The sequence below is a fragment of the Pristiophorus japonicus genome, chromosome 26 (assembly GCF_044704955.1).
Source record: "Pristiophorus japonicus isolate sPriJap1 chromosome 26, sPriJap1.hap1, whole genome shotgun sequence".
NCBI classification, from domain to species: domain Eukaryota; kingdom Metazoa; phylum Chordata; class Chondrichthyes; family Pristiophoridae; genus Pristiophorus; species Pristiophorus japonicus.
The window spans coordinates 14,384,284-14,405,591 of record NC_092002.1 but is presented as its reverse complement, the minus strand read 5'-3'; the positions used below and the strand labels follow the sequence as shown (position 1 = coordinate 14,405,591).

Below are 21,308 nucleotides of genomic sequence, written 5' to 3'. Positions count from 1 at the left end.
CAACTTCTGAGGCAGTCCGTATCTTCCCACACTGATGCACAACCACTCTGATCTCAAATTCAGGGAAAAAATAACTCCTTTCATCTAAAGGAATTCATTTGCTTTTGGTAAACATCATTGATCTGAACAGGAAGAAGTAAAAGATTCTGTGCCTTAAACCGGCTGTATTGGATGTACTATGTTTTCTTCTTCAGAAAAGACCTTGCATTTATATCATGCCTTCCAGCCAGAAAAGAACTTGTGATTATCTATTTAAAATAACAAGCTATCTTTGATTTGTTGCTTTTAAAATAAGCACGACACCATGTGTTAATATTGGGTTTCCAATCTGTGCTGATGGGCAGTGTTTCTCCCTGCAGATTGCTCAGTGTTTGGCAGTCAACATTAGGAGTTGCTATGGTCCAGGTTAACTGGACAGTGAGTGAATTTCATTCAGCCACTTTTACAATGTTACATTCTTCAGAAAGCAATGTTAACTCGACTTGCTGAATTTCATGGCTACTTTTTGTGTTCTCCATAGAACAACCATTGTTGCACTATAATTTATATTGGGTTAAATATTTCAAAAAGAAAAAGGATGTGAGGTAAAGGTGGAGAGTGGGACTAGCTCTTGCAGGGAGCTGGTATAGACATGTGAGGCTGGGTGGCCAGCTTTAGTGTTGTAAAATTCTCTGATTCTATAATGGCACAACTATAAAAGCATGTTTACTCTTTTTAAAATCTGTAATTTGCTGAATCCTTAGTGATATGGTGCAGTGCTGTTAACTTGGGAATGTTAGAGAGATTTACAATTCCAAATTTATTTAATTAAGTTCTGTTCAAGGACATATTGAGTGCAATTCTATTTTTATTATATGGGATTCTGAAATTTTTAAACCATTTGGGGATCCCATTCTGCAATTCCGTCCAAGTGATGCCATTGATTTATAAATTACTGAAATTAAATTCTGTTTCGATGACATTTTGGGGATTGAATTATGCAGTTCTTTTTTGTGAGAACCATACAACAGTAGCTTATTTCATTTCAATAGTGATCTCCATCTGTTTCTTCCGACAGAGTTGCAGCTAGAAAACTATATTTTATCACAGTAGTTGCCTTGTTCTACGCTTCTTTTCCTACCCCCACACTTGGATTATAGTATCACTGCTGCTACACCATTGTGTACATCAAGTTTATTTTTGAATAGGCGATACAGAAAGTATTGACTTTTATGTGAGGCTGATCGCCTGGTTTGATGGGAGAATAAATTACAAGCACTTCACCTGCGGAAAACATTTTTATCCATTAATATTAGTTCCATTGTAATTCTCAGTAATTTGCCTATTCAAACACAGTGGTAGAGGTGTGAAAACTGCTAATGGCTGTAAGAGGTGCTTAATCTCTATCTCCACAGGCAGAGGTGTGAAACTGAGCAGACAGGAAGCTGCTAGGTTGACTTTGAGCTGAGAAATAGAAATAGATAGCTGGCAGATTCAGTTGCTTCCTTAGCTCTGCAATCCAGCATGGGTGAAGTTTGCCTGTTCTACTGGAGCCCCTGACTAAAGCTGCACCCTGCCAGCACGCTAGCACTTGAAGGTGGTGAGTAAGGGGATTGGGAGCATTTGCAAAGAGCTTCTCTGTTATTTTTGGCCATTCCTCATGGGTAACTCTTAAAGAAAGACTTGCCTTTCGCGACCGCCAGATGTCCCCAAGTGCTTTACAGCCAATGCAGTACTTTTGAAGTGTAGTCACTTGAAATGTAGGCAGGCAATTTGCCTACATTTGCCGACAAGCTCCCACAAACAGCAATGTGATAATGACCAGATAATCAGTTTTTGTTATGTTAATTGAGTGATTGTCCAGAATACCGGAGATAATTCCCCTGCTTTTTTTTGAAAGAGTGCCATGGGATCTTTTACATCTACCAGAGAGAGCAGATGAGGCCTCGGTTTAATGTCTCATCTGAAAAACAGCAGCTCTGACAGTACAGCATACCCTCAGCACTGCATGGGAATGTCAGGCTAGATTTTGGTGCTCCAGTCTCTGGAGTGGGACTATGAACCCACAACCTTCTGACACCGAGGCAAGGGTACTCACCACTGGCTATCTCTTGTGTGAAGTAGTTGTCTATTTGAGAACATAAGAAATAGGAGCAGGAGAAGCCATACAGACCCTCCGCCATTTAATACGATCATGGCTGATCTGATCATGGACTCGGGTCCACTTCCCTGCCTGCTCCCCTTATCGTTTAAGAAACTCTATTTATGTCTTAAATTTATTCAATGTTCCAGCTTCCACAACAACTTCTGAGACAGCGAATTCCACAGATTTACAACCCTCAGAAGAAATTTCTCCTTATCTCAGTTTTAAATGGGTGGCCCCTTATCCTAACGTTAAGCATGCACCTCCTTAAAGGGGCACAGCAATAAAAACTTAAGTTGCCATTTCATTTTTTTTTAACAAATTAAATGAAAAAGCGCCGGTCGCGAGAGGCCTCAAAAGCGGTGGCGGTGGGCACCGCATGCTCCATCTGCAGGTGAGCCGCTGGCTGGCGCTTCTGCGGATGGTGGTGGGGTGGGGTTGCGGCATCGACTGGGCCTGTATTCACTGGAGTTTAGAAGAATGGGAGGGGATCTCATAGAAACATATAAAATTCTGATGGGACTGGACAGGTTCGATGCAGGAAGAATGTTCCCAATGTTGGGGGAGTCCAGAACCAGGGGTCACAGTCTAAGGATAGGGGGTAAGCCATTTAGGACCGAGATAAGGAGAAACTTCTTCACTCAGAGAGCTGTTAACCTGTGGAATTCTCTTCTGCAGAGAGTTGTTGATGCCAGTTTGTTATATTCAAGAAGGAATTGAATATGGCCCTTACATAGAAAATAGGCGCAGGAGTAAGCCATTCGGCCCTTTGAGCCTGCACCGCCTTTCAATAAGATCACAGTTGATCATTCACTTCAGTACCCCTTTACCCCTTTCCTGCTTTCTCTCCCTACCCCTTGATCCCTTTAGCTATCCTGAGGTGAAGGATCAGCCATGATCTTATTGAATGGTGGTGCAGGTTCGAAGGGCCGAATGGCCTACTCCTGCACCTATTTTCTATGTTTCTATTGCAAACAGTCACATTGCTCACCACCTTGGGTGGGGTCAGGAGGTTGGCTCTTCTACTCCCACATCCAATTCCAATGGTAGTGTGTGTGGGAGGAGGAGAGCCAGATCAGAGGTAAGACTGGGGGGGGGGGGAGGTTGGGCAGCACCAGCGACACCACGTGGGCCCCTGTGTGTGTGTGGGGGAGGGAAGCCGGTCACGTGGCGCGGCCGGCCGCTGCGTGTTGTTTAGAGGCCTGGCGGCGGGCTCCATCACCCCCTCAGCAGCCAGCGAAACGGACAACCCGCTGCCGCCGCCGTGGTTGGTGGTGGGAGGGGGAAAAAAGGGGGGGCCGCCGCCGCCGGATAGCCCGAGGTGAAGAAATAATCTAACGGTACTATTTTATGAAGTGGGGTGGTGGGGAGGGGAAAGCGCAAAAAAAAGGTAGGAAAAAAAAGGAGCGACGGCTGTTCGCTCGCACTCGAGGCCGAGGCGCCTTTTTTTTTTGTTCGTCGAGCTGAGGCCTGGGGCTCGCCTGTCCCGCGCGTCCATTTTTTTTTACCTCAGCTTTTCCGCCCCCCCCCCCCTCTCCCACTCTCTCGTCGGCTTCGGTTAACGGAGAGGGAGAGAGCGAGCGAGCAGCCGCTACCGAGTGAGGCCTTGAGCCCAGCCCCATCCCCGGCCCGGGGGAGCGGGGCCGCCCGGCCGCCTCCACACCATGGACGACAATCACATGTCCCATTGTCTGCGAGCGCCCGGCGCTTCGCCACACAGCGGCTGTGGAGGAGGAGGAGAGAGGAAAAACCCAAACTCCAGGCACCTCACACAAAAATTTCACGATTAGAATCGAAATAAAAATCTGCCAAGGCGCGCCATGTGTGAATTTGGCCGCTGTAAAACGGGTGTTAAAATCCTCCACCCCCCCGATTTATTCCCCTTTTCAGTTTTGGAATATAATCGGGAGTTTTTTTTTTTCTGATTCTTTCCCCCCCCACTCCAGGATGTCCTGCCCCCGAGCCCAGCATGGAGCGGCCGTCTCACCCCCGGCGATGGCTGAGGAGAAAGGCCACGAGCTGACGGGCTTCTCTCGCTGATTTTCTCCACCCCTCATGGCCGGGCATTGATCGAGGCGTCGCTGCGAACTGCAAGCTGCAAACCGATTGCATACACACGCACGCACACTATATATCTATACACCCCACTATATATATCTATACACCCAACACTATACATACACACCACACAACCTCTACACTATATATACCACACATACACCTCTATATATTACACCACACATATATATATTTACATACACCCCATAATATATACACCAACACCGTACGCAACGCTATACACCACACACACTCAACACTATATATACACCACACAACCTCTACACTACACTATATATGCCACACACATCTCTCTATATAGTACACCTCACATATATATTTACATACACCCCATAATATATACACCAACACCGTATGCAACTCTATATACACCACACACACATATATATTATACACCTCTATAGACACCAACACCGTACACAACTATATTACATTCAAACACACCTCAATATATACAACACACACTTCGCCATGGACGGAGAAGCCCCTGCAGCCATCGCCCCCAGCAATATCCGCCGCGCAGAAGGTGACGACATGATCAAGTCCCCGCCCTCCTGCCTGAAGTCTGGCAACGTCAAGGTCTACCTGAAAAAGTGGAGCATCTGGGACAAATTTTACAACTTGGGCACCGAGATGAGGATGTCCAAGCGGGGGAGGTTTATGTTTCCATACTGTGAATATTCTGTCTTCGGGCTGGATCCCGAGAAGAACTACATCATGGCAATGGATATCTCTCCAGTGGACAACTATCGCTATAGGTACAATGGGTGCAAATGGCAGATCAATGGGAAAGCCACCCCACATGTGATGGGGAGGCTTTATTTCCACCCCAATGGCAGTGTTTCTGGAAGAGAGTGGATGGTCAAGCCAGTGTCTTTTGCCAAACTCCGATTAACCAACTGCCCCAGTGCAGAAGAAGGCAATGCAATCCTTCATTCAATGCATCGCTACGTCCCCCAATTGCACATCATCGTAGCTGATGGAATTATTGAGAAGCTAAACCTGAATGATCCCCGGGTCTACACATTTGTCTTTCAACAGACTGAGTTCTTTGCTGTGACAAAGTATGAAAACAAATTTATCAGGCAGCTAAAACACTTCTATAATCCTTACGGCACTGCCCTGCGAGATGTAAAGACCACAAAACAGGTAAATGATCAGCTATAGTTTTTTTGCATGGTAATTTAAAGAAAAATGGTGGCCAAGGACCTTGCTAATGGAAGCCTATTTTCGTCAAGCATGTAGTCATCAGACAGTAAGTAGCTGCAATAACATTGTAAAAAATCTTGAAACTTGCTCTCAATGCTGATTTAGTGAACTTTGATTTACAACTCACTGCACATTCTGCCTCCTGCAGACAAAATTATTCAAATTACTACATCTAAACACTGCCGGTTTGTGTATGCTTCTGGCATTCAATGGATCTATCCTGTGTAGTTAAATTATTAGAATATAATCCAGATTATAACTTTATCCTGGTTTCCACAAGCTGTGATTTTTAACTGTAATCAATATATTGGAAGCCTATATTTTGATCCATTCTATATTTATTGAAGGCTGGAGGAGAGTTTTCCGACGTCAAATTATATTTTCCCAACTGTGTCAGCCTTAACTCAGTGGATAGCACTCTCGCCTCTGAGTCAGAAGTTTGTGCGTTCAAGTCCCACTTTAAGCACAAAAATCTAGGCTGACCCTCCAGTGCAGTACTGGGGGAGTGCTGCACTGTCGCAGGTGCCGTCATTTGGATGAGACGCTAAACTGAGTTCCCGCCTGCTCCCTCAGGTGGCCGTAAAAGATCCCATGGCACTGTTTTGAAGAGGAGCAGGGGAGTTCTCCCCGATGTCGTGGCCAATATTTATCCCTCAACCAACATCACTAAAACAGATTATCTCGTCATAATTGCTGTTCGTGGGAGCTTGCTGTGCGTAAATTGGCTGCCGCGTTTCTTACATTACTACATTGTCTACACTTCAAAAGTACTTCATTGGCTGTAAAGCGCTTTGGGACATCCGGTGGTCATGATGGGCGCTATATAAATGCAAGTCTTTTACTTTAACTGTCTAGCTTTTGACCCTCCATTCGCCATGCTACTTCTGCAGCTGTCGATCAACGCCGCCATTGATGCTTGTCCCCACCAAAACCCTGACTCTTGGTTGCTCTCGGAACAGGTTTAGCCATTCATCGCTAGGTCTAACATCAAGTACTACTGGGCCCTGCTCTCCACTGCCAAAACAATTCACTACTCCGGGATCATCTCCTGGCTTCTTTTCTCTAATATCAACCATCTCCTTAAATCCTCCTCCCCTGCCCCTTCCACCCTCTCCTCCAATAAGTGCGAGGAGCTCGTGGACTTCGTTCAGCTGCTTATGCTGCATCCCTCCCTTTCCCCCTGCCCACCAAGCCAATGTTTCCCCTGCCCTAACCCTAAACTCGCAACATTGTCTAGTTTCCCTCCGATCTCCCTTCTCCGAACTCATCTAGTCCATAATACTCACCTTGACATGCCACCCTGATATTGCAAACGGTTCCCTCTTTTCAGATACAGTCCTTTCCCTTTCAAATCTTCCATCAGCAACCCACTTAACACCCACCCTTCTCCAATCTCCTTATCCTCTCCAAAGTCCTTGAACATATTGTCGCCTCCTAAATCCATGGCCATCTTTCTTTCAACGCCATGTTTGAGCTTCTCCAATCAGGTTTTGCCCTTGCCCCAGCACTGAAAGGGCCCTAATCCACGTCACATCACATTGTCTATGACTGTGACCAGTGCACTCTATTCTCATTGTTCTCGACCTGTCCTGCAGCCACTGATACTGTTGACTACATCATCCTCCTCCAACTCCTCTCCTTCGTTATCCAGCTGAGTGGGACTGCCCTCGCCTGGTTACACTTGCCTATTCAGTCATAGCCAGAGTATCTCCTTGTCTTCTCGCCTCAGCACTGTTGCCTCTGGAGTCTCCTGAGGATCTATCCTTGGGGTCCTCTATTTTTCATCTATATGCCTTTCCTGGGCGACATATGAAGAAGTCAGGCTTCACACCTATGCTGATGACCCCCTGCCCTACCTCACATCACCTCTCTTGGCCCTTCCACTGTCTTTTTGTTGTCAGCCTGCTTGTCCTGGATAAGCTGAAATTTTCTCCAATTAAATATTGGATAGACTGAAACCATTGTCTTCAGTCCCTACCGCAAACTCTAGTTTCCCTACCAATTCCATCCCCCTCCCTGGTCACCATCTCGTGATGAACTGGATTGCAGTTTTCAGCCTCGCAGTCCTTGACCCTGTGCTGAGCTTCCAACACCATATCTTCTCCTTTACTTCCATCTCCCATACAGTTGCCCATCTGCTGCTGAAACCTATTTTTGTTGCCTCCAATGCTGTCCTGGCTAGCATCCCATCTTCCACCCTCCATTACTCCATTACTCATCCAAGACTCTGCTGCCCACATTTTAACTCGCACCAAGTTCCGATTACCCATCATACCTTTGCTCACTGACCCACAGGTGAGGCCTCACTAAGGCCCTGTACAACTGCTCCTATACTCAAATCCCCTAGCTATGAAGGCCAATATACCATTTGCCGCCTTCACTGCCTGTTGTACCTGCATGCCCAACCTTCAATGACTGATGAACCATGACACCCAGGTCTCGTTGCACCTCCCCTTTCCCTAATCTGCCACCATTCAGATAATATTCTGCCTTCGTGTTTTTGCCCCCAAGATGGATAATCTCACATTTATCCACATTATACTGCATCTGCCATGCATTTGCCCACTTACCTAATCTGTCCAAGTCACCCTGCAGCCTCTCAGCGTTCCCCTCACAGCTCACACCGACACCCAGTTTAGTGTCATCTGCAAACTTGGAGATATTACACTCAATTCCTTCATCCAAATCATTATATTGTAAAAGCCCTGTGGCACTCCACTAGTCACTGCCTGTCATTCTGAAAAGGACCCGTTTATCCCGACTCTCTGCTTCCTGTCTGCCAACCAGTTCTCTATCCACGTCAGTACATTACCTCCCACTACCATGCACTTTGACTTTGCACACCAATCTCTTCTGTGGGACCTTGTCAAAAGCCTTTTGAAAGTCCAAATACACCACATCCACTGGTTCTTCCTTGTCCACTCTACTAGTTACATCCTCAAAAAATTCCAGAAGATTCGTCAAGCATGATTTCCCTTTCATAAATCCATGCTGACTTGGACCGATCCTGTCACTGCTTTCCAAATGCACTGCTATTTCATCCTTAATGATTGATTCCAACATTTTCCCCGCTACTGATGTCAGGCTAACTGGCCTATAATTACCCGTTTTCTCTCTCCCTCCTTTTTTTTTAAAAATCAGCTACTCTCCAGTCCATAGGAACTGATCCAGAGTCAGTAGACTGTTGGAAAATGATCACCAATGCATCCACTATTTCTTGGGCCACTTTCTTAAGTACTCTGGGATGCAGACTATTAGGCCCCGGGGATTTATCAGCCTTCAATCCCATCAATTTCCCTAACACAATTTCCTGCCTAATAAGGATATCTTTCAGTTCCTCCTTCTCACTAGACCCACTGTCCCCTAGTACATTCGGAAGGTTATTCGTGTCTTCCTTTGTGAAGGCAGAACCGAAGTATTTGTTTAATTTACCCTTTTATTCCCGGTATCATTGTGGTGAATGCGCTGCACCCCCTCCAAGACCAGTAGATCCTCCCTGGGGTGCGGTGCCCAGCGCTGAATGAAGCATTCCCAGATGAGGTCTAACCAGAGCTTCACATAACTGTAGCATAACTTCTGCCCCTTTGTATTCTAGCTGCTTTGTGATGAGTGCTAACATTCCATTATCCATTTAAAATATTTTTTGTACCTGTCCATTAGGTTTTAGTGATTTCTGTACATGGTCCCTTAAATCTCTGCTCCACCATAGTCCCGCGCTGCTCATCATTTAGAAAATACTCTCGCCTATCATTATTGGGTCCAAGGTGGGTGACCTCTCACTCCCCCATTTTGAACTCCATCTGCCACAGTTTGAAGGGCATAAAATGTATCCTTTTTTAAAATCCCAATATGATTTATTGTGGCTTAATCCAACACTAAAAGAATAACCATCAAACAAATAGCGCCCGAGGTCTTTCTCTTTTTCTCACCCACCCACCAGATTGAAGTGGTAAGTAAATGTTCTTGACTGAGGGTCTGTGCGAGTTTAACAACTGCACTTGAATGCTTACAAGAACAGTCTGTTGGTGACTCACTTCTGGTGAGGAATTGACTCCTCGATCAATGCCGAAATGGCTGAAATCAGTAACTTGAACTGTGGCAGCAAACCTACTGACTGCCGCTTTGTTGTGCTGCATTGCATTTCCAGTGAATGTTGCCAAATTCTTTCATATCTGAATGGACAGGTAATGGAAGTTTCACTTGTTCCTCTTCCTCCCTGCCTCTTCCCTTTTAGAATTGTTTCCGGCTCCTCTCCTGAAGGTGGTAATGACTTCTTTGCAGGGCTTCAGTACCATAGGCTTTAGCAACCTTGACATAATCTGCCCAAATGGCTAATCTTATAATCCCAGACACTGATGTTAGCAGGCTTACTGTGTTATGGGCAGGGGACTAATCTCACCAAACCAAACGAATCCTGACTTCTCGGCATCCAATGCAGCATTTCCAGGAAGAGTCACTGGCTAACAGTCAGGGAGGAAACCTTGGCTATCCCCTCCCCATCCTCCCCAATCTAGGGGTGCTGAGACCAGTAGTAGTGCTTCTGCCACACCAGCTGGAGTAAGCTAACTCTGCACAGATTCCTCCTTTCTGTAGGGAAGTTGGTATTAAAAAGTTAACATTTTGGATTCCATTTGTGATCTTTAAGGGAATTAACAGTCACTTGGACATGTGTGGTTTAATTAAGGAAAGCCAGCATGGATTTGTTAACGGCAAATCGTGTTTAACCAACTTAATCGAGTTTTGTGATGAGATAACAGAGAGGGTTGATGAGGACAATGCGGTTGGCGTGGTGTACATGGATTTCCAAAAGGCAATTGACAAAGTGCCACATAATAGGCTTGCCAGCAAAGTTGAAGCCCATGGAATAAAAGGGGCAGCATGGATACGAAATTGGCTAAGTGACAGGAAACAGAGAGTAGTGGTGAACTGTTGTTTTTCAGACTGGAGGAAGGTATACAGTGGCGTTCCCCAGGGATCGGTTCTAGGACCACTGCTTTTCTTGTTATATATTAATGACTTGGATATGGTTGTACAGGGCACAATTTCAAAATTTGCAGATGACACAAAACTTGGATGTATACTGAATAGTGAGGAGGATAGTGATAGACTTCAAGAAGACATAGACAGGCTGGTGGAATGGGCAGACATGTGGCAGATGAAATTTAACGCAGAAAAGTGTGAAGTGATACATTTTGGTAAAAAGAATGAGGAGAGGCAATATAAACCAAAGGGTACAATCCTAAAGGAGATGCATAAACAGAGAGACCTGGGGTATATGTGCACAAATCGTTGAAGGTGGCAGGGCAGGTTGAGAAAGCAGTTAAAAAAGTTCAAAAGTGTGGAAATTATGAACCTGTATAAAACACTGGTTCGGCCTCAACTGGAGTATTGTGTCCAATTCTGGGCACCACACTTCAGGAAGGATATGAAGGCCTTAGAGAGGATGCAGAAAAGATTTACGAGAATGATTCCAAGGATGAGGGACTTCAGTTAAGTCGATAGATTGGAGAAGCTGGGGTTGTTCTCCTTGGGTTGAGAGGAGATTTAATAGAGGTGTTCAAAATCATGAAGGGTCTGGACAGAGTAGATAGAGAGAAACTGTTCCCATTGGCAGAAGGGTCGGGAACCAGAGGACACAGATTTACGGTGATTGACAAAAAAACCAAAGGCAACAAAAACTTTTTTATGCAGCGAGTGGTTAGGATCTGGAATGTACTGCCTGAAAGGGTGGTGGAGGCAGACTCAATCACGTCTTTGAAAAGGGAGTTGGATAAGTACCTGAAAGAAAAATATTTGCAGTGCTACGGGGGAGTGGGACTGGCTGAGGTGCTCTTGCAGAGATCTGGCACGGGCTCGCTGGGTCGAATGTGGCCACCTCCCACGCTGTAACCATTCTATGAATGTCAGTTTGCCCTTGCCTCACACACCCCTGTTTTTTTGACGTGGAGGGAAAAGAGAAAGGAAGGAAGTAGAATAGAATTCTTGGCCACATATAAGAAATCCAATTGGAGAATGGTGAACAGTAATGATGGGGAGGCGAAACCATTTGTTTGGACTCCACCCTCTCTATTCCCCTTCAGATTTTTTCACTAGGTGAGCAGGTGAGTTGTTCTTCATCAGTGATACTTTGTACCTGTCCAAGAGGAAGTTCCTGAGGGTGGCCTCAAACATGCATGTTTTCCCTGTGTCTTGTCCTCTTTTGGTAAATACCTAATTATGTTTCTCTCTCCATAGCTTGATTAAAATTGGGAAATTCCTGTCTGGGAGAATTGAGTACTAACCGAGTGCAGGGATGTCCCAGCACAACAGGCCGTTCCTTGCAGTTTCACCTTACTCAGCACTGAATGAAGAGTGTTTACCGTTTATTGTTCCCTCACAGGATGGTGCAAATAGCCGAAAGCCTAGGAAGCGATGTGAAAAAAAGCCCCCTTTCAATGCAGTAAAAGTCCCCGGTACCACGAATGAAGATTCGATGCAGAAAATGAAGACAGTTATTCCCATGAATGATGTTGCAATAAAAATCCCGGCATGTATGAATAATCAAGGGACGACAAAACAAATGAGAAAAATTGTGCCTGAAGACAATGTGTTGCAAATAAAACAGTCATTCAGTTTTAAAGGTCAGTAACAAATGTGCAGTTTGATATTTGCAGAACCCTCCTTCATGTCTCTTAATGAAGTTGCCTGAATGATATTGATGCTTCTTTAAATCTCCACTTTCTTAATCTGGTTAGTGCGATTTGTTTCTTGTCCACTCTAGTGTTCTCCCCTCTTCTAAAGCTCCTGACTCTTGTTGGAACATGGTATCACGGGTTGTGGCTGCCATTCAGTACCTCGCTTGAGTGGCTATTCTTCACGGACAAGCCTAGATAAGCGTTGCTGGGCTATTTGGCCACAAAGGGCGTTACCGTCAAATCCTGCCATCGTCTTGCACGCTTCCCAGCAGAGATAGTAAGAAGGAGTGGCAACCCTGTTTTAACCCCCTCCAATCTCCTCCAATTCAGGGGCACTTTGTATCCTGCTGTATCAGCAAGACATTTGCAGATTGGCTTTGGAGAGGGTATGGAAGAGATTTACTAGAATGGTTCCAGAGATGAGGGACTTCAGTTACGTGGATAGACTGGAGAAGCTGGGGCTGTTGTTCTTGGAGCAGAGAAGGCTAAGAGGAGATTTGATAGAGGTGTTTAAAATCATGGAAGGGTTTAGATAGAGTAAATAGAGAAACTGTTTCCAGTGGATGAAGGGTCGATAACCAGAGGGTGCAGATTCAAGGTGATTGGCAAAAGAACCGGACGCGACATGAGGAAAAACTTTTTTACGCAACAAGTTATTAGGATTTGGACTGCACTGCCTGATAGGGGATGATGGAAACAGAATCAATAGTAGCCTACAAAAGGGAATTGGACAAATACTTGGAAGGAGAGAAAAAAATTGCAGGGGTATGGGGAAAGAGTGGGGGTAGTGGGACTGACTGGATTGGTCTTCGAAAGACGGGGCGCAGACTCGATGGGCCGAATGGCCTATATCTGTGCTGTACTATCTGATTCTGAGATGCTGACTGACCTTTATTTTCCAGCATTTTCTGCTTGTACCTAGTTGTTTTTTACGAGATCGGACACCGATTGGGGATTGAACTTGGGAGTCCTCCGAGGTTCTTCGGGCTCAGCACCAGTCATGGATTTGCCTACCTGGTTGCTGGGGAAACTGAATACTTTTTCTCAACACCTTCCAGAGCCAATTTGTTAACTGTCGTTTTAATAAAAGCATTGCTGTGGGTCGGAAGCAAAGCACTGTTTTCATTTTTAAAGTGTTTGTGCTTTATATAATGAGCATTAATTACATTTCTTCTAATCTGGCACAGTATGTTTAACGTAATTGAGCAGGTCTCCTGCAACTCGGCAAGTCCTATTCGACTTTAAACTCTAAATCAGGCTTGTATGACCTAACTAGATGCCTATTAAAAGGTGTTTCATCAAAAGGAATGGTTTGGATGCAGGGAATATTATCTCAGATGTTGCCTTAAGCGTCTGCTGTAATTACAGCACTTGCATGCTTTTATGAGAATACATTAGTCAGAGCAGGAAACTTGGAACCACATAGAATATCTTCTTGATGACAATGGTTGTGTGTTGGTTAAGGTCCTCTGAAACTTCTTTATCCTATTTCACCTTTCATGTTGCTTCATTGCAATAACTCGAAACATATAAGATAATGAGGGGGCTCGACAAGGTGGATACAGAGAGGATATTTCCACTCATAGGGGAAACTAAAAATAGGGGGCATAGTCTCAATAAGGAGCCGTCCATTTAAAACAGATGAGGAGGAATTTCTTCTGAGTATTGTAAATCTGGAATTCTCTTCCCCATAGAGCTGTGGAGGCTGGGTCATTGAATATATTTAAGGCGGAGATAGACAGATTTATGAGCGATAAGGGAGTAAAGTGTTATGGGGAGCGGGTGGGGAAGTGGAGCTGAGGCCAGGATCAGATCAGCCATTGAATGGCGGAGCAGGCTCGAGGGGCCAAATGGCCGACTCCTGCTCCGATTTCTTATGTTCTTAACTGGCAGCAGTAAGGTTTACCTACTGGCATTTACCTGAACCCCTTGTGGGTAAGAGCAAAAGAATATAGAGGAAGAAAATTCCCTGATCCTACTGCCTCAATACTGCATTTAACTAGCTTCCCCTTAAGAAATTTTCACACTGGGAGAGAGGCAGCTGGCTGGAGCTATTGCAGGAGTTACGAGGCTCAGGAGAATGACAAGTGTCTACCATTCTACTGTGTAAACATCAAACATTGAGGAATTTCCTCTAGATTCCTGGACTGCCTGAAGAATTTGACGGCCCATGTAGGAGATTCTTCCAGGCTTTCTGAACTGCAGGGGATGCTTTCTTGTCATGCAGGCAACCTCTGATATTTAACTGTAAACCTCTCACACAGGTTCGCTGGGTGGCACGGAGGAGATTGAAAATCATGAGCAGAAGTTGCGAGACGATCTGAGATGGAATGGGACACATGAAATACTGCATCCAGCACTACAGAAGTGTTCGTAGAATTTTGCTCTTATATTTACTTGTAATTCTTCTTGTTTAACTTCCATTACTCAAACTTTTCATTCAACTTCTGCAGGTTGACTAAAATGCACGTAGGCAGTGATCTTTCTTTTCAGATCTGGGTTAAAATCCAACCTAGACATTGGATTAACCGGTTTCTGGCAGCTAAATGAAAGCATTTTACGTGAAGGGAGGCCCACGGGCCAATATTTCTATTAATTGGCACTCCGAGCTGCAGGGAAAAGCCATACCAATGGAGCAGTGCGTGCTCTTGACATTGAATTCAACCTGCTTCTTGACCCAGAAATAGAAGGAGCTTTAGGCTGCATCTAACTGTACTATACTTGACACGGCACCCGATTAAGCAATGCGTTGATTTTAAACTTCTCACCCTTGTTTTCGAATCCCTCCATGACCTTGCCCCTCCCTATCTCTTAACATCCTCCAACCTTGCAACCCTCTAAGATATCTGTGCTCTTCCAATTCTGGTCCCCAATTTTAATCGCTCCACCATTAGTAGCCGTGCCTTCAGCTGCCAAGGCCCTAAAAACTAGGCATTGGTGGACCGGGAGCCAATGTAGGTCAGCGAGCACAGGGGTGATGTGTGAACGCGAGTTGGTGTGTATTAGGATCTGGCAGCAGAGTTTTGGATGAGCTCAAGTTTATGGAGAGTGCAAGGTGGGAGGCCATCTAGGAGAGCATGAGAATAGCCGAGTTTAGAGGTAACAGGCATGGTAAGGTTTCAACAGATGAGCTGAGGCAGTGGCGATGTTACGGAGGTGGAAGTAGGCAGTCATAATGCTGGAGAGGAAAGAGGGTTGAAAGCTGAGTTCAGTCAAATAGGATGTCAGGGTTGCAAATTGTCTGGGTCATCCTCCGACATTGGCCAGTGAGAGGATGGAGTCGAAGGCTAAGGAATGGAGTTTGTGGCGAGGACCAAAGACAATGGCTTTGGTCTTCCCAATATTTAGTTGGAGGAAATTTCTGCTCATCCAGTATTGGATGTCGGACTAGCAGTGTGACAAACTAGAGGCAGTGGAGAGTTTGAGGGAGGTGGTGGCGATGTAGAGCTGAGTGTGTCGGTGTACATGTGGAAACTGACTTGTTTTCGGATGATGTCGGTGAGCGGCACCATGTATATGAAAAATAGGAGAGGGGTCAATGCTCGATCCTTGGGGGACTCCAGAGGTAACGATGTGGTGTGGGAGGAGAAGCCATTGTAAGTAATTCTCTGGCTGGAACTAGGCAAAGGCAGTCCATCCAACTGGACAACAAAGGACAGGTATTGGAGGAAGATGGTCAACCGTGTCAATTGCTGCAGGCGGTTCAAGAACGATGAAGAGGGATAGTTTACCACGGACGCAATCACATAGAATGTCACGTGACTTTAAAGGTGCTGTGAAAGGGGCGGAAACCTGATTGGAAGGGTTCAAACGTGGAGTTGCGGAGAAGACGGGCATGGATTTGGGAGATGGGAACCTGTTCCAGGAATTGAGAAGAGGAAGGGGAAGTGGAAGATGCTGGTAGTTTACAAGGTCAGAGGGGTCAAGGGGTGGTGATCATATTGATGCTTTAGTTCAGAATGGGCCAGAATTTTATGTAACGGGGCATCTACCAACGTCTGCCGTTAGTTAGACTTGCCCCTGCACCCTTCGCGCCAAAAAAAAATGTGCCCACAAAGTTGCTGAAAGTGTGAGCTGATAACGGCACAGCGAGGGAAACGGCACCAGGGACAGGAGTGAGCAGGGAAAGCAACAGGGTGTCTCCTTCACCAATGAAATTTAAGGATTGGGATATAAACAGGAGGAGTGAATTAGAGTGGGTGAATTCAATGTCAAACCAGGTATAGAAAGTGGGAAAGAAATATTGGATTAAAAGAGAAGAAAAGTAAGAATTAAAAAAAAAATAGACATTTGTAAAATCTCCCCCAAAAACTCAAAACCTAAAGGAATTAGACTGCACACTTGTAATAGTTAATTTCCAGCGAGGCTGGTTGGCAGTCATTAACACTTACGTGTTAAAAGGGTACTTGTGCTTGTAATGACAAGACTTCACTTTCTGTGGTGAGTTTAATGGGCAAATACAGCAAGGAGCAAAAACCAACAACAGGGAGCGGAAGGACAAGATGCAGTTTCCACAAAGCTAACGACAGGGCGATGCAGCTCTGACAGCAACTTTTGGATATTCTCATTTAACCGTGCATCTGCTGCTGTATGGGTTGGCAGATGGAGTATAATGTCGGAAAGTGTGAGGTCATACACTTTGGCAGGAAAAAAATCAAAGAGCAAGTTATTATTTAAATGGAGAAGATTGCAAAGTGCTGCAGTACAGCAGGACCTGGGGGGACTTGTGCATGAAACACAAAAGGTTAGTATGCAGGTACAAGAAGTGATCAGGAAGACCAATGGTATCTTGGCCTTTATTGCAAAGGGGATGGAGAATAAAAGCAGGGAAATCTTGCTACAGCTATATAAGGTATTGGTGAGGCCACACCTGGAATACTGCGTGCAGTTTTGGTTTCCATATTTACAAAAGGATATACTTGCTTTGGAAGCAGTTCAGAGAAGGTTCACTAGGTTGATTCCGGAGATGAGGGGCTTGACTTATGAGGAAAGGTTGAGTAGGTTGGGCCTCTACTCATTGGAATTCGGAAGAATGAGAGGTGATCTTATCGAAACGTGTAAGATTGTGAGGGGGCTTGACAAGGTGGATGCAGAGAGGATGTTTCCACTGATGGGGGAGACTAGAACTAGAGGGCATGATCTTAGAATAAGGGGCCGCCCATTTAAAACAGAGATGAGGAGAAATTTCTTCTCTCAAAGGGTTGTAAGTCTGTGGAATTTGCTGTCAGAGAGCTGTGGAAGCTGGGTCATTGAATAAATTTAAGACAGAAGTAGACAGTTTCTTAAACGATAAGGGGTTATGGGGAGCGAGCAGGGAAGTGGAGCTGAGTCCATGATCAGATCAGCCAGGAGCAGGCTACCCCTGTTCCTATTTCTTATGTTCTTATGTACCATGTACAAATAAAGATGAGTGCCATTAGCCTGCAAATTCTGGCTAAATATGTTTTTCTTCCACTTTTTAAAAAAAAAAAAAATTTCCCCCCACATTCCGAATTTCCTTGTATTTCCTTAGGCTATCTGTAGTCTCGGCCAAAGTGTCTTGAAGTGTGCCTAGAAGGTAGGTAAAACCGGCCGAAGCTGTTTCTCTCCTTGTGACACAACTGAAATCAGGAAGTCAGCAGACGCGGATCACTGGTATGAACCCATGTCGTCCCATTCTGTAGCACCATGCATTGGTGCTCCACAAAATCTCCTTTGAACTATTCTTAAACTGAGTTAAATGGGCCTTCATATAATAACCTGTATAATCTCTCAAATTGTTCTGCTTTGTGCTTATATTTATCCTCTTTATTTTTTGTTCTAGCTGGAATAAAGCTAAGTGACCTTCAACCCACCGAATGGCTACATTTGAAACATTTCGAACTGGCTCTGTATCATGGGCACTCTGTTCCCAGTTCTGTGCAAAATGTTGAATTGAATTACCCTTTTTCGGTAAATGAGTCGCATGGAATTCGAGGTAAGGGTTCCATCCTACTTCTGAAGTGTTGTAAGTGAAAGATTCGACCTGAATCGAACGATAGGGTCTGCTGGTATTATAGCCGTCTAGTTTGTACGGCCAAGGTGGGGTGTAATAAAAGGAAGGAGCACTGACTGGTAAGGATTCCATTCTTGCACGGCCCATCTGTGTTGGTTGGTTAACTGAACAATTATATTGATGATTCCTTTGGCAATGTTTGTATGGTGGAGCACCTCACCTAGAATAATCCTGTAGACTAGGACTCCAAACATGTTTTCCTCATTGGCCACTTGGGTGCATCTTATGGCACCTTTCTCAATTTAAAATTAATATTCCCATGAATTTGTATATAACACATGCTGCTGATAACCAATCACGGAGTTCTGGTTTTGCATTTATCCAGCAATAAAGACTTGCATTTATATAGTGCCTTTCACAACCTCAGGATGTCCCAAAGTGCTTTACAGCCAGCAAAGTACAAGTGTGGTCACTGTTGTAATATAGGAAACGCGACAGCCAATTTGTGCACAGCAAGCTCCCATGCACAGCAATGTGATAATGACCAGATAATCTGTTTTAGATGTTGATTGAGCGATAACTTGGCCAGGACACTGGGGATAACTCCTCTGCTCTTCTTCGAAATAGTGGCCATGGGATCTTTTATGCCCACTTGTAATAAAATTTGAAAGACGGCACCTCTGATTGTGCAGCGCGTCATCAGTACTGCACTGGAGTGTCAGCCTAGATTTTTGTGCTCAAGTCTCTGAAGTGGGACTTGAACCTACAACCTTCTGACTCCGAAGCAAGAGTGCTACCCACTGAGCCACGGCTGACCCTGCCTCTACCACATCATAATCTGAATCTGCGCTAATTTTTATTTCGGTTCCCGTTTACAGTAGTGCTTTTGCAAGCTATTATTGATACTGAGAGTTAGCTGTGGAAAATCTCCAAGCGCAGGATCATCAGAAAAGACTGCATAGCGAAGCAAGTGACTTTCCTGTATAAATGTTTAAGTCCCTTGTGAATTACTTTGTTGCAGAAACTGGGATTCCATTTATCTCGCGGACAGGAAAAACAAATGATCTCACCAAGATTAAGGGCTGGAAGCACAAGTTTAATCTGCAGCCTGGCTCACCCGATGACAAACCGAGTCCACCACCTTCAAGTAAACCAGAATATTCATCATGCATGTTCATAGTTTTTTCTTTCTTCTGTGATTCTCTGGTGTGTGCATGTTTGGAAAAGCTCAAGAGCTGGAAGAGTATTATTCCAAGTTACTAGTCCAGTATTCTTATAACGAAAAAATCCAAAGCAAGCTCTGGTGAATTATATAGATTAATGCTTATGAAAATCCTAGACGTTTACGGCACAGAAGGAGGCGATTCGGCTCATCGTGTCTGTGCCGGCCTAATCTCACTTTCCAGCTCTAGGTCCGTAGCCCTATAGGTTACGGCACTTCAAGTGCATATCCAAGTACTTTTTAAATGTGGTGAGGGTTTCTGCCTCTACCACCCTTTCAGGCAGTAGGTTTCAGACCCCCACCACCCTCTGGGTGAAAAAAGTTCTCAAATCCCCTCTAAACCATCTACCAATTATTTGAAATCAATGTCCCCTGATTTGTGACCTCTCTGTTAAGGGAAATAGGTTCTTCCTATCCACTCTATCTAGACCCCTTATAATGTTATAACACCTCAATTAAGTCTCCGTTCAGCCTCCTCTCTTTCAAAGAAAACATCCCCAGCCTATCCATTCTTTTCTTATAGCTAAAATTCTCCAGACCTGGCAACATCCTCGTAAATCTCCTTTGTACCCTCTCTTGTACAATCATATCTTTCCTGTAACGTGACCAGAACTGTGCAGTAGTACTCTAGCTGTGGCCTAACTAGTGTTTTACACAGTTCTAGCACAACCTCCCTGTGCCTCGGTTTATAAAGGAAAGTGTCCCGTGTGCCATTTTAACCACCATATCTACTTGTCTACCTTCAGGGATCTGTGGACATGCACGCCAAGGTCTCTGTTCCTCTACACTGTGTATTAAACTATTTAAACCACAGCTCTATGCACTTAAAACCATTTGTGAATTTATTAAGTTTTATACTATTCTCTATAGTTTGTCATATTTCCTCTTCCACTCCTCCTTTTCCCAAGTTTGCAGAGCTACTGTCGAATTCACTCTTCTAAGATTACTCCAGGACCAGTGCTGGACCATTGGTTTCCTCTGGGACAAGATCAGTAGCTTCAGCAGTAAAGCACTGGAGCCTGAAACATTGCATTGAGTTCAAATCCTAACCCTAAATTAACCAGTTGTTTTCATTCATAGAGTATCTATTTGTCCTGTTAGATGGAGTGCCCCGTGGGAAAGGTGGAAGGGAAAATAAATGAGTGCTGCCTGTTGAAGCCCTGCAATGTTGTGCCTTGTGCTGTGGAATCAAAGTTGCTTTGGGTGTGGAAATATCAATAGCTTTCCCAATGGAAGAAAATTCCATTAGTAACAAGATGTCCTCAAAGAAAGGATTTAAAAAAAAACATTCTGATTCCCTGAATAAAGACCGGTTGATAATGTCTATATTGTGCAGAGATTTAAAAAGAACACAAGGTGCTACTATGCAGCATCCACTTGCATTGAAAGCTGTTGATGCCGGCATTGAAGTCATTGGCTTAATTAGTCGGTGAGCATAAATTAACTTAATATTTGTCTGAACAATGTTTTTATTTTTCCTTTGCTTGTGTAAGTACTTGGGGGTTTTTTACTTGCAGTACTTTTTCTTTCCTTGTCAATTTTTTTGACTGCAAAAGTCTTCCTCTTCATTCCTGGCAGGAAGTGTAGTAAACTTTAATATTGGTGTGGGGAGACACAAGAAATAGGAGCTGGAGTAGGCCACTCAACCTACTGTGGCTGATCATCTACCTCAACTCCACCTTTCCGCTCTATCCCCATATCCCTTGGTGCCCAAAAATCTATCGATCTCAGCCTTGAATATACTCAACGACTGAGCATCCACAGCCCTTTGGGGTAGAGAATTCCAAAGATTCACATCCCTCCGAAGAAATTTCTCCTGATCTCAGTCCTAAATGGCTGACTCCTTATCTTGAGACTGTGACTCCTAGTTCTAGACTCCCCAGCCAGAGAAAGCATCCTTCCTGCCCAGCCCCTTAAGAATGTTCTATGTTTCAATGAGATCACCTCTTCTTCTAAACTCTAGGGAATATAGGCCTAGTCTACTCAATCTCCCCTCATAAGTCAATCCCTTTTTGTTTTTGACGTGTT

General features: G+C 44.6%; 1 protein-coding gene across 7 annotated transcripts in view; it reads left to right on the top strand.

The window, feature by feature from the left end:
- Positions 1–3,185: 3,185 nt before the first annotated feature.
- Positions 3,186–21,308, top strand: part of LOC139239214 (uncharacterized) — a 92,206-nt gene continuing 74,083 nt past the window's right edge. For 4 of the 7 annotated variants that reach the window (XM_070867887.1, XM_070867886.1, XM_070867881.1 and 1 more), the window contains exons 1-6: positions 3,304–3,462; positions 4,069–5,350; positions 11,790–12,030; positions 14,349–14,453; positions 17,888–18,040; positions 19,080–19,205. In XM_070867887.1, coding sequence (XP_070723988.1) covers positions 4,556–5,350; positions 11,790–12,030; positions 14,349–14,453; positions 17,888–18,040; positions 19,080–19,205 — 1,420 coding nt within the window. In that variant the 5' untranslated portion in view covers positions 3,304–3,462; positions 4,069–4,555. Of the gene's footprint in view, positions 3,204–3,303; positions 3,513–4,068; positions 5,351–11,789; positions 12,031–14,348; positions 14,454–17,887; positions 18,041–19,079; positions 19,206–21,308 lie in introns of those variants that run through there. The other 3 variants (XM_070867885.1, XM_070867882.1, XM_070867884.1) reach the window with 3 other exon arrangements.